Raw genomic sequence first — 14,006 nt, 5'->3', positions numbered from 1 at the left:
CACAATGTTTCTAAAATATCTTCATTGTGTTAAACAGCTAGACAGGCTCTCCCACTGCTAATTTCCATGTAAGTAATTGCTCTGGTTGACCCTGCCTGCTTCAATTGCTGCAGATGGGTAACATAACTGCAGGTGGGTGGAGACTGGGTCTGTTGGGTCTGCTCTACACAACAGCTTGACAGCACAGGTGGGTGGGTTTGAGTGTTGGTGCAAATTGATGTTTCTCCAACCTTTTGGACTTGTGATTTCCTTCTGGCTTTTCTGACTTCATGCAAGGCAATGAATGATAGCAGCTCAATTACAGAATGTGCTGTAATTTCTGACTGCAGGTTACTCCTTTCATTCCCCTAATCCGGTAATTACAGATGTTTCTCACTCCTTTACCTTGAAAGTGGCACAGTTGTCATTACCAACACTACTTTCCTAATGCTCCAATTATCTGTGACTTGATGCCCTTTTTGTAACCCTAGCTTTGAAAAGCACAAATAATTATTCATTGTTAGGTTCTTGTGCCTATGGTCACAAGTGGCTCTTTAAAGCAAAGCACCTTATTTTGATTTGGAGACAGGCTAGGCTGGATTGACTCTGGACTTAAGACCAGTACTGAGACAAAATCTGGCTCTGTGTTATATCCAGGCCAAATATTATGGTCAAGATGTGTTCACATTTTCTCCCTCCTGAAAATTCCCTCAAATTTTGTACTAATATTTTGGTGTCAATAGTACCTAGCTGTGCAGTCACAGATTCCATGTTTTGGGAATGCACTTGACTTCAGTGAAATAAACACACTGCTGAGTTCAGGAGGTCTAAGCAAAAACAAAGTGTGAAGTGGTCAGGGTAGGAAATGGCCATCAGCTCCTCAGCCCTGGTGCTGGTGGAGCCTCTGACTACAAGATTTGGATGCTGGTCTTCCAGGAGGACTTTTTGTGCTGGAATTTATCACCATATTTTCAAATGGTGAAGAGACCTGCTTTTTTGAAAAAGGCTCCACAGTTTTGAATTCTTAATGTCACATTTGCATAATTCCTTTTTTCTTCTATTCCTTTCCTCTTGTCCCCATCACACTGAAATTGTGAGGATCTGTAACTGTTGCCATTATTTTTGACAAAAGGAGAGCATGCAACAAAGGAATGGGAAGAAAGGAGGAGACACCATGGGGCTAAATATCCCGATCAAACCACATCTGTCATTTGGGTATGAATTCTTACAACTAATTTGGCACAGCGTCACTAGTAGTGATCTCTCTGCAAATGCATGAGATGATTTGGGAGTGAGGAATAAGTCTGTAGACCTCCTCTTCATAGGCTGAACCCCTCGCAGCAGGGTGTGTTGCTGTCTGTCTGATCTCATCTTTGTTTTCACTTCACCCTTTTGGGGCCTGCAGGACCAATGCATTGCAGCATTAGGTTTATTGCCTGTTGACTTGTAACCCATGAATGTTCCCAGTGAGATGTGTGTAATTTATTGGCATAAAACATTAGATCTCTCTTGAATGCCCTGGAGTTTCTGAATCACCAGCTGAAAACTATTATTACAGAGCACACAATCCTTTGGAAAGTGCCTTCTTTTTTTTTGGTGTTAAATTCAGCTACATAAATAGTATTTTTAATAGCACGTAGGCCGAAAAGGTACCAAGATGTTCTGTATTTCTGTTTTGTTTTACCTTAGGGAAACTTGATTAGCAGTGATGCTCACAGTTGATGTGAACCTTGAGCCCTGTATGTGAACTTTTCTCATAATGTTCTGCAAGAGGCTCCAATCAACTGAACAGCTTCAAGTGCACTGGCTGGTTTTGGCACTGTAACAGTTTTAACTGGAAATACAGTTTCATGGTAGCAATGTTTGGTTATCCTTTACTGTGAGGGTGGAAGGGCTGTGCTAGCATCTTGTTAAATGTGTTTCTGGCAACCACAGTAAAGAGTCCAGATTGTTCTCAGAACTAGGACAGAGGATTTCTTGGCCGGGTGCTGCTGCTGCCTGCCTTCAATGGAGTATATTTCTCATCTCCCCTCTGCTATTTTACATGTGTGCTAATTGGGTTCTAGTCAGAAGGAAGGATCAAGCTCATTATACTTTTCAATAGCTTAAAAAGAGTTATTAAATCATCTTACCCCTGCAAACCTTCCCTTGTTCCTCCTTTCATAGGCAGCAAAATGGCCGAACCCTTTGTGCTGACCTTTGATGGTTTGGGCATCAGCTTAGGTTCACACTTTGGTTTAGGTCTTTCTTCCTAAGCTTGGAGCAAGGCTTCATGGTGGGTCTGATCTTACACTGCTTTTCTTAAGCGTTCACACAAAAAGCTCCTGTCCATGGATATGATCTGGATCATGCCAGGTGGACATGGGGTGCTGCTGCTCTCTGTGTGCGATGAGAAAATCAAGGTAAATCATTATCAGTGGCTTAATTAAAGTTCTTGAGAAGTGGTGGAGGCAGGAATCATTCCTCTGGGTGTGGCTCCTCATGTAGTGTGGCTGCCTACAACAGTGACCCAGCACAGTGCCTTGAGTTTCTGTTATGGACAGATGGATTCAGCAACTTGCCCAAACTGCTAAAAAAAGCTTCTTGGTACAATTTTCTTGGCAGTGGCAAAAGAAATGCATCTTTCTAAAACAGTGATGTGACAAAGATGTCTTCTCATCTTTGGGAGCTGATTTCCTCTACTTGTGTCTTTACACAGGACAGTACATTCCCAGGCAGGCAGATGAAGCTGTGGGTTTCTTCCTCGAGTGTTTCAGAAATAAACACTCAAAAATTGTTCAGTTATTATATGCTGGGATGCTGTTTTCTACCTGTGGTCTACAAGCCACCCCTCAAGGGCGAAGTTTGGTAGGAAACTTTTGCAAGGGCCACAAAAAAAAGTGACTGAAAAAAAGGAAGTTTATGCTTACGCTCCACAACAGCTTGAATAAGGGAAATTGTAAGAAATGCACATCTGATGGCAATTTTTAGGGACCTGCCTGTCAAGAAGACTGAAAGACACTTTGCTAATATTACAAACCTCTGCATTGTGATAGTGTTTGAAATTCTGCTAACAGTCTGCTTTTTTTAGCCATACAGTAATTGCATCTCTCAATGGGAATGCTGCTCAGGAATAATGATCCTAGGAAGACATGGGAATATAGATTGTAGTAAAGGTTATGATGGTTTCTGTGAGAGGATTAACATTGATCCTTTTAGCTATCTGACTTTCCAAGAGGAAAAAACAAAACAAAACAAAAACAACCTTGAGTTAAGCAGGCAATTCAGTGTGAAAATTCTTGTGGTTAGTTTTAGAAGATGGAACTTGAAGTGAATTTGCTAAACTGTGTTTTTTTCTCTCTCTCTTTTTTGATGAACGTTTTTAAAAAGAAATGGATTTTTCTTTGCCACACATTTCAAATGCTCTTCTCAGTTTTGGTTTTCTGGTGTTTTTTTTTTATTCCTAATGCAAGTCAAAATTGTTAGTGAACTCAAAAGTAAAAATCTTTTCTGTTGAAAAGGCCATGTTGTGAAATGTAACATAAACATCCTGTTAGAGCAGTGTCTGCTAATTAAGGGAGAGAGCTCCTGGGAATCAGCAAGCCTATTAACAGAGCTCAGCTCCCTTTGATCCTCTCTTGAGTTTGTAAAAATTTTGCCCACCTAAACTTGTCTGCAGCTTGTTACACATTTTATCCATCTGCTTCAAGACCAAAAATAAGTGATTTATAATTCAGTTGAACTCCAGTTGTTCAGCATCTCTGTGGAGTCTTCAGTAACAGGGAGAGGATGGGAGGAAAAGCCAAGCAAAGGCTGAATAGAGTCAGATGCCCTAGAAGTTGCATTCTTTCTGCCTGTAGGGATGATGTATCACAGAATGAAAAGAGCTGGAAGGGACCTCTGAAGATCATCTAGTCCAACCCCCCACCCAGAGCAGATCACACAGGAACTCATCCAGGCAGGTTTTGAATGTCTCCAGGGATGGATTACAAGTTGTAGGGGTGTGTTCAGGTGTTACTGCAAAGTGATTCGTATTTTTGGGGGTGAAAGATACTTAATTGTCTATAAACTGAAATCCAACCATTTGTTGGAATTTTCTGGCTTTACTCTGCATTGTGATAGTGTTTGAAATTCTGCTAACAGTCTGCTTTTTTTAGCCATACAGTAATTGCATCTCTCAATGGGAATGCTGCTCAGGAATAATGATCCTAGGAAGACATGGGAATATAGATTGTAGTAAAGGTTATGATGGTTTCTGTGAGAGGATTAACATTGATCCTTTTAGCTATCTGACTTTCCAAGAGGAAAAAACAAAACAAAACAAAAACAACCTTGAGTTAAGCAGGCAATTCAGTGTGAAAATTCTTGTGGTTAGTTTTAGAAGATGGAACTTGAAGTGAATTTGCTAAACTGTGTTTTTTTCTCTCTCTCTTTTTTGATGAACGTTTTTAAAAAGAAATGGATTTTTCTTTGCCACACATTTCAAATGCTCTTCTCAGTTTTGGTTTTCTGGTGTTTTTTTTTTATTCCTAATGCAAGTCAAAATTGTTAGTGAACTCAAAAGTAAAAATCTTTTCTGTTGAAAAGGCCATGTTGTGAAATGTAACATAAACATCCTGTTAGAGCAGTGTCTGCTAATTAAGGGAGAGAGCTCCTGGGAATCAGCAAGCCTATTAACAGAGCTCAGCTCCCTTTGATCCTCTCTTGAGTTTGTAAAAATTTTGCCCACCTAAACTTGTCTGCAGCTTGTTACACATTTTATCCATCTGCTTCAAGACCAAAAATAAGTGATTTATAATTCAGTTGAACTCCAGTTGTTCAGCATCTCTGTGGAGTCTTCAGTAACAGGGAGAGGATGGGAGGAAAAGCCAAGCAAAGGCTGAATAGAGTCAGATGCCCTGGAAGTTGCATTCTTTCTGCCTGTAGGGATGATGTATCACAGAATGAAAAGAGCTGGAAGGGACCTCTGAAGATCATCTAGTCCAACCCCCCACCCAGAGCAGATCACACAGGAACTCATCCAGGCAGGTTTTGAATGTCTCCAGGGATGGATTACAAGTTGTAGGGGTGTGTTCAGGTGTTACTGCAAAGTGATTCGTATTTTTGGGGGTGAAAGATACTTAATTGTCTATAAACTGAAATCCAACCATTTGTTGGAATTTTCTGGCTTTAATCTAGATCAATTTCTAGGTCTTGGGTAGAATTGTGTTATTGTGTTTGTGTGTATGTGTGTGTGAGTGGTTCATGTTTCTCCTCCCCCTCAGGCTACTTATGGCAAGATGATTGATCGGGGCAACTACTTGGTATGTGAAAGATGCATATTCAAGTCCTATCTGCCTCTTTAGGTGACTGTGTGACCACATCCAGGCCCTGCAGGTGTCTATAGATCAACTGCTTTAATTCCATTGCCAAAGTAAAAATTTGCCTTGAAAAACTCCCTCTGCCTTCATGGTTGTGATACCAACTTCCCTAATGCAGCATCTCTTGTGCAGGACCACAATGTTTGCCCAAGCTGTGGTGCAGTCAGCCACAGCATCTGGGAGAAGTGGGATGGCTCTGTTGGATAAGTTGGGTGTTTGCTCTGAAATCTAATAAAAAGAAGAGCTAATTATTCCCTGTGCAAATATCACAGTCTATGTTCTGTTGATTTTTAGAACAGATCAGTGCTTCATTTTAGCACCCATATGTTTTATCTCCTCTGGTTAGCTATCATTCCTGGATGCCTACATCACTCCAAGGGCTATTGCTGTCATTTATTTTGCTGCTGAGATGGAGGCAGAGTGTTAAGAAGTTCTTCTTTCATCAGAAATCCAAGATTCATTTGCTGTTGCCTGTGAATAAATGATTGGTTAAAAACATATCTGGTACTTACCCACCTAAATTTATCTCCTTCCATGCCTCGGAGAATCTCATTTTTACAAACACTGTCTTCTCCCAGTGACTTCTCTGGGGCTGTGACTTTCCAGCAGCAAATTTGCCTTACGCTGAAAAGGTGGTGTTAGGAGTCTGTGATCACTTTAGGTCCATGAGAAAAAAAGTTGCACGTTGCACAAATCAGAGAGGCTTCTCCAGGGGCAGAGTTGGGAAGAGGAGAATCAATGAAGGGAAGAGCTGCCCAGGGAGGTTACACCATGACATTGTTTGTTCTTTGCCAAAGACTTCATGCATGGCAGGGAGTGTTACCTGGGTCCCAGCATCTGAGTCAGATGTCAGTGGTTGAGAGGTGGATATGGGATCTGTATGTGCCCTGAGCCTGGAGAGTTTGCAACAGCTATCAGCTTTTAAAATGACTTTAGTCATCTACAGTCATTTACTGCCCTTGTTAGGACTGTAATTCTTAGTCCATACTGAAGCTGATAACGATCTTGTTGGAAGTGTCTGCAGTGTAAGTCAGTACCACCGAACTAAATTATTTGGCACAAGTGTTTAAAAAAGACCTTTTAAATCACTGATCTCATCTATAAAAAACCTGCTCCCCAGGCAAGGTGGGATCTCCTTAGTCCATGCTCCCCTTGAAAATCCAAAGCACTGGATTTTCCACTACGTTTATCTGGAGACCATTTCCCAAGGTAATTCACATTCCAATACACATGCTGAACTTATTTTCTTGCTGCTTATTCTGTATTTACCCTGGAATAGTTTGATTTCTCCTAGACCTCTAAATTCAGCATTATTTTAATTCTTGAAGTTTCTTTTCACTTTTTTTAATTTGTCTTTTAGCCTAAAATCTGCAACTGTTTAATTCTTTCTTCCTAAACCCATCATTCTATTTGTAGGTTTCTCCTCAGAGTTCCTGAAAGAATCTCTCTCTTGTGATACTGTGGGAAGATGTATATCAGGCAAAAAGGCATCTTAACTTTCTGCTATTTATGATTTAATTTAGGGTTTAGATGAGCTTTGAGAAAACATATTATACTGACATAAAATGATAGAATGGTTTGGGTTGGAAGAGACCTTAAAGACCATTTAGTTCCAACCCAAGTGCCATGGGCAGAAATACCTTCCACTAGACCAAGTTGCTCAAAGTTCCATCCAGCCTGGCCTTGAACATGATACCCATACTTTTGTGAACTTACTTCTGTTCCCAGTAATATTATATCTATAATATTCTACCTCCTGTGTTTTGTTTTTATTTATTTATTTATATATTTTTTAATTCTGTGAAGAGAAAAACAACTCTGGGTTGTGTTACTCTCTGGGCAGAGGGGGCTTTTTCCAGAGTCTTTCTGGAGCAAAATGTTTGAAATAGTTGAGTGCCATGCTCTGGTTCCACATGCTTTGGGCCTGTCACTTCAATAAATCAAAAACATAATACTCCCCAAACTCTTCACCCTTCAGTTTTCCCATCTGGAGATGCTAATGCTGAGGATATGGTAGAAGTCAGGGCCATAAGGGTAGTAAGGCACTGGAACAGGTTGCCCAGGGAGGTTGTGAAAGTCCCCTCCCTGGAAGTGTTGAAGGTCAGGTTGGATGAGGCTTGTGCAGCCTGGTCTAGTGGGAGGTGTCCCTGCTATAGCAGGGAGGTTGGAACATGATGATCTTTAAGGTCCCTTCCAACCTTAACCATTCCATGGTTCTGTGATTCTATTTGAGATTTTTGATTGCAGGTTATTACCTACTTTTTTTACCAGATCTGTTGGCAGTTGTAACCAGAACGTGTGCACTTCACAAAAGGTACTTCTGCTCCAATGTTCTGTTTTTATTTTTATAGAAGGTTGAGCAATTGAACGAAAGCTTTCCAGGTCTCTGCAGGAATACATGTAATTTGTCCATCATTTCTGGATTTCTAGTGGTATTCTCAATGGGTGGAAGTACTTTTTCCATTTCTCCTCTCAGTTCTAGACATCTTACATAGATTCTGTGTCGACAGGTGTTGATGGGCAAGCAATTTACAGTAATCTCTTATGATGTTTATTCTGTAGCTCCCTGAATTGTAAGTGACATGCTGGAAAACAACTGATCACCAGCTACTGGCATGGTGTTAAACATGGCTTCTGAGGCTGCTCAGAATTTCCTTCAGCCACTGTCTTCTTGGATGTCTCAAATATATGAAGCTATCCAACAAGCTGGAGATTCTATATCTGCTTCCCTGCTGAATTTGAGTGGAGTGGGTCGTAAGTCAGAAGAAGAAGAGAGGAACCAGGATGTGGAGAATAATGGAGGCGTTTATGAGGACTATTCTGAGGAATCAGATGGTGAACAAAACTTGGATCTCTGGGATGAGGAATACTTCTATCCAAGGGAAGATGGTCACATTGAGGGTCCTGATCTTGCTTCAGAAGACCTCCCTCATGGCTCTGACATGGGTCCACAGAGGCAAAAACTGGTTAAAAATACCAGCAGCTTACCAGAGCAGTGTGTTGAAAGCACCAGGTCTTTGACAGCCAATGGATTCTACTGGACAAATGAAGATCTCCAGCTGTTTGAGCGGCTTCCTCCCATAGCTGAGGAAGAAGGTGAGCCCTCTGTGAGGATAGGAGGTCATAAGCACAACCTCAGCTTGGGTGGCTCCTTAAAAAATAATATTGGCAAGGCAAGTTTTGCAGGTAAGCAGCTAGCATGCACCCTGACAGTGTTATCCAGACTTCTCTTTCCTGGTATTGATTTGATTGAGTTGCTAATCTCCTCATTACGTTCTGTGTTGTCTTTGTTTCCCACAGCTAAAATAAAACTCCCCCACTCCCAAAAAGCTAACCTTTCCTCTTCTGTTTCCAATTTTTCTCTCGTTTGTGAGACTAACCTAATTCAAATAAGTGGAAATGTCCAGGGTGAAATGCTGTGTATTACAAGGCAATTCAGCTGCAGCAAGGAGTATTTTATTCCTCCCCCCCCGCCCCCCGTTTTGTTCCTGGTAGCAGGACCCTTCAAAGGGAAAGTTTAGCCTTAAGCCTTTGCTGTGAAAACCATCTGCCTTTGCGTCATTGCTATTAAAGATATATATATAATCTCAAACCTTGTTTCTTTGTGCCAGGAATCTCAAGATGTTACTGTGCCATGTGCTGTGAAATGCTGTACTAAAAAGCCAGCCGTAGCTCATGATTTTATGGATTAAAGGCTCCCATATCACTTTCCTCCCCTCCCACCACCCCCACAGGCTTTTCAAATAAGACTGAAGAGGACAGCAGGCAGGAGATTAGGGGAAGAAGAACTGAATTTGCTATTTTCAGTTTTAAATAGGCCTGACTATGACTTCTGATCGTTAAGGGACATGAACAGCTTTTTCAGTCAATTGTGTTCAGGACAGAATTTCAGCCACGTAACTTGTACTCGCTAAATATCACCGTAGGTGTGGCTGGAAGTTACCTGGGTCACAGAGAACTGGTAGAGACACATGAACCAACCACAAGCGGGAAAGCTGCAGTCCTGATGACACCCTCCTGGGGTCTTGCTGAGTTAAATCTACTCTTTATGGACATACTAAGAAGGGGAATAAGGGAGGAAAGGGAGAAGGGAGTGGTTCTGCAGTATTGAGCTGGTGAAGAACTTGAGACTCACTGAGGGGTCTTCAGAATTTGGCTTTAAATATCTAAATGCCTTTTATTGAATCAACCAGTAGATGCTCTTTGAAAATGTTTGTTTTATAATGACTTTTCATCACTCCTTCTTCTAGGGAAGTCTTCCATGTTTAGCTGTTTCTGTGCAGACTGTGGAAGATCAGCCTGTTTGTTTTCATATTTAATAGGAATATCAGACTGAGAGGGTATAAACCCTGGTGGTGTTCTTTAATGAATGTTAAAATTAGCTCTTTTCTTTATTACTATTCCTCACACTCTCATGGCCAGCAAGTAAATAATTTAAAAGAGCTTTTGGTCTAACTGTTTTGTTTCCCAAACTGGGACTGCTTGTTTCATGTTCCAGGTGAATGCTTGCCAATTCTCAGGTTAAGCACCCTAGAGCTGCATCTCTTGAAGCCCAACCTCTAACCTGTACAGATCCTTTACTTTCTGGTACCCCTGTAGATTGCTTGTTTGATATCCTGCCCACAGGGTTTGTCTGTAGGCACCAAGTTGATGCAGCAGGGCAAGATTTACTGTGTGTACCTGGATTGTGTCCAGTGTGTGCACAGACACCACTGAGCAGGGCAGGTAGTGTCTTTCCAGGGAGTCCTGGGGCCATGGATCCTCCCAGAAAAGTGCTATCCAGGGTGTAGCCTTGTCTCCAGCAGAGCCTGTGCACTCAAAAGGGCTGCTAGAGTGATTCATGGCAGATCCTGGGGCTCCTCAGTGTAGGCTGAGGAGCAGCCATGTGCGTTATTCCAATGGTGGCCTACAGATCTTTGTCCTTTCTCTGGACTACACCCTTGTTCACAGTGGATGGGAGAAAAGCTGGTGAGATCTTAGAGAAATGGGGTCCAGGAATAGGCTACTGCCACTGTTGGAGCTGCTTCTCACCTGCAGTTTTATCTGCAGGGACATCTGAGGGGATGCATCCTTAAGAGCATGTGATGGACCAGATGAATTTCCTGGTGAGAGACACATCGACTGACAGATGCTAGAGTAACCCATCACTGCAGCTAAAGGAGAGGGCCACTCTGAACCTCTGTCCCAGCTGACAGCAGGTGCTGATTGAGTTGCTGTTGGACTTACTCTTACCATTTATTTGCTTACCTTCTCAGTAAGCTGTCTGAAGCCATTGTGGGCCTTGAAGAGCTCCACAACACCTACATTGCTGCTGCCTGGAGCTTCTTCCACACAAAGAGTTTAGAGGGCATCACACAGCTTTTTACACCTGAGGGAATGTCACTCCAAATACTCTCAAACAGTCTTTTATCTCTTTATCTCTGCAATGAGCTGCACAAATGGTCATCCAATGGTCTCAAGTCTTCATGACTATAAAGTTGGCTGTTTGAGAGTTGGAGAGCTGGGAGCTGATGTCTTTTTTCTCAGAACTATTTAAGTTGTATAACAGGAGAGAAAGTGTTGAACTGTGATTTGAAAATGTCTTCCACAAGATATTTTGATGTGGAAGAACTACTTTTGCTCTTCTGAGTGACCCTTCACTTCCAAAACACACACATGCTCTTTGTATTTCATTCATCAACTATTTATTTTCTCTTTTTCCTTTAGATTCATGCTCTAATATCCAGAGTATGAACTTTGCTGATTGGTAACTGAGACATGCAGAGAGGTTGTAATAATCTGGCAACTTAAAATCTTAGTGATGCATTAAAATGATCAAGAGAAGACGAGTGAGTTATCTTTATTTCTGTTAGTTTTGTTATCTAACCCTAAGTGACAATGTAAGTGAGCATATGGACTTGCTGACATTCAGCAAAGGCATTCAGTAGCACCAATATTAGCTCTGAACATTTTTCCTTCCATTTGGCATTTCCCCCCCTCATTTCTGCAAACTACATGTTTCCTGTTTATCCTTATATTCTTTTCAGAACATTGCATCTTGACTTTATTTCACTTAATGTACCGTATTTCTCTCCACAATAGAATATTTTAAAGCTAAATTGGCACAAAACTGTGGCAATGCTGAATGCTTTTTGTTGCCATGGAAATATTTCTGGGCACTTACTGAAGACCTGGTTGCCAATAGTAATGTAACAGAGAAAATAGATATGCTTCATTTAGCAGCCACGGGTGATTAAATAGCCACAAAAACCCATTGCAAGGTCATTCCAATGTATAGTTTATTTGGTTCTGGGGGGAGGGGAAGCCCACCAACCCTAGGTGAAAAGAATTTTCTTTTAAAAAAGATGGAAACCAAAATCCAAGAGTTGCTCCCCTCTCTTAAACTTAGAGCATGCTTCTGAGACAAAATGAAATCAAGTTCCAGTTAAAAACCATCATTCCCCCTTTTCCTTTTTATCAAATGTTTTTGATCACATTTTTACCTCATTGGAAATGTTTTCTAGCTCCCAGAGTAGCTTTTCTGAGGCCCCAAAGCAGCATATGTATTATTGAAAACCATTTTTGGGCTTAGAGATCTAATGATGTTTGAGCAATGAAACTCTTGGGTTCTTAAATCAAATGTCTGTTAGATGCTCTGAGGCATCCTAATCAGCAGGGTGCAGGTTTGGCTGCTGCTGAGTGCTGGCCTGTACTGAAATGATGTTAGTAATGTTGTGCCAAGGTCTCAAATATATGCAGGGAAAAGTTTTTCACTTGGGTTGCTTTTGATCCACAGTTTATAAATGAGGAGGTAGTTTGGCAGGAAATATTGAGAAGCAGGGTGTTTGGTTTCAGAGGCTAATGATGGGAAGGCAGACCCTTCCATGCATGCAGATCCCTGCCACCTTCTGCACATCCTGTAATTGTACATTTTGCAAAGACATGAACTTGCTCTTGTTGCTTCCTTGAGGGCCTCCTGCATCTTCTAACCTCAGTGTTTCTGATAGAGAAACTGTCTCCCATTGCAGAATGGGGAGAGAGCAGCCTTTGCACACACCCCCCAGCCCCCACGGCTGAGATGTTGCTGATCAGCTGACTGGGGGTGGCTGGTGAGAGTGTGGCTGCCAAATCCATCCTTAAACATTTGGCTTAAGAACTGAAAAAAAAATATAAAAAAATCAGTAGAACAAGCAGCCACTTCTAAAAGTAGTGCACTGCAAGTAGAGGGGTAGAGCTGGCCAGTCCATCTGCTTCCCAGCCTGAATCTAAAAGGAAAGAAAGTAAGGATGAAAAAGGTCAAGAGCAGCAATAATTGTGCCATGGATGCAATGGCTTTACCCCAGTTCTTCCTCGAGGCCCATGTCCTTTTTAAACAAATAGTCAGAATGACCATTAAGTGGCAGTTGCAACAGATGCTGCTCTGAAAAGGCACGGGGACAGACAGAGCAGCAGAGCCAAGTGATATGAATCAGAGCTGAACTATTTTTGCACCATGACTTCTGTGATTGAAGAGTCTCCCAAGCTGTCTGACACTGTGTTGATAACACTAGTGTAATTTATAGGTGAGCACTACACTTTAGCTGCACCATGTCTGTGGAGATTTTTCCCCATCAATTAGATCATTTCAGCACTGGCTAAAGATTGCACTTCAGTAGCACTGAAATAAATTTTTTGACCTTGGAATACTCAGAAGTTTGAGGTCCTAATAGGAATCTTGTCTAGATGCTTAGATAGTTATCCTCAGTACATGTGTAAGGGGAAGCATGACTCTGAGACTCTGGGAGGTTTTAAAACTAGAAAGCAGAATTGCATTTACTTACCTTGGCCTCCAGCTTAACAGAGGTCATCGATTTTTGCCAGTAATTGCTGTGGTAGAGGAAATTATTCTTTCTGCTATATATGAGCACTCCTGACCTCAGTAAAATGACCCTGCATATGGCCAGGAATTCCTAGGTAAGAAGTCAGTTTTCCTCACTATAAACCTATATAGCAAAATATACCTGTGAAAAACCCGTTGTTGGTTGTGTGATAAATAAAACTTCTGCTTGAACTTTAGACTAAAATAGATAGATGGCCAATTTCCATGTAAAGATCCAAAGTGCTGACAAATTTTACTACCTGTCTGGCTGTGGAGCCAGCCAGTGCTCTTGCCAGAATGTAGCCCTATAAAATCTGCCTGTACTCAAAGCAGGATGTTTAAAGAGGCTACACTGACACAATAGCACCACTAGGACTGAGTGAAGGGAAGCACATACAGACAGTGGACAAAAGCACTTCACAGAAAATCCTCCTGGCTGCTCAAGTGGGAGAAAATGGTGATGTGATTGGGGATATGCATGTGGTCTCTGAAGAGTGTGGTATGAGCCTGTGGCTTTCTGGAATGGAGTGCAGCCTTGAGCTTGCATTGAGTGCTTTCTCTCTGGGAAATTCAGAACCACTCAGGAGCTGTTTGTGCACAGACTTTTGTCCTCGTGAAGGTGGTACCGTGTTCCTTTTTATATTCAAAGTACTTCTTTGCAGTTGTGTCTTTTCAGTTTCAGTTTATAAGGGATCTTTATCCATTATGCCAAAAGTAAGTGGTGATGAGAGTACATGGTAACCCTGAAAGGAGGGTGGATTTCAGTATGTCAGCTTCACAGCTGGGGCAATGAAGCCAAAGAGTGGTCCAATCCACAAATTTTCAAAGGTCCTGCCACTGTGGGCTCTGCC

The 14,006-nt window shown here is 41.7% G+C and overlaps 1 protein-coding gene across 1 annotated transcript in view; it reads left to right on the top strand.

The window, feature by feature from the left end:
• Positions 1–7,933: 7,933 nt before the first annotated feature.
• SYT16 (synaptotagmin XVI) overlaps positions 7,934–14,006 on the top strand; it is a 41,958-nt gene continuing 35,885 nt past the window's right edge. The window contains exon 1 of the mRNA XM_010000680.1: positions 7,934–8,504. Coding sequence (XP_009998982.1) covers positions 7,934–8,504 — 571 coding nt within the window. The remainder of the gene's footprint in view (positions 8,505–14,006) is intronic.

Source organism: Chaetura pelagica, unplaced genomic scaffold, assembly GCF_000747805.2.
Source record: "Chaetura pelagica isolate M959 unplaced genomic scaffold, ChaPel_1.0 scaffold36, whole genome shotgun sequence".
NCBI lineage: Eukaryota > Metazoa > Chordata > Aves > Apodiformes > Apodidae > Chaetura > Chaetura pelagica.
Note: the sequence above shows the minus strand (reverse complement) of the source record. Positions and strands in the feature narration are given on the sequence as shown.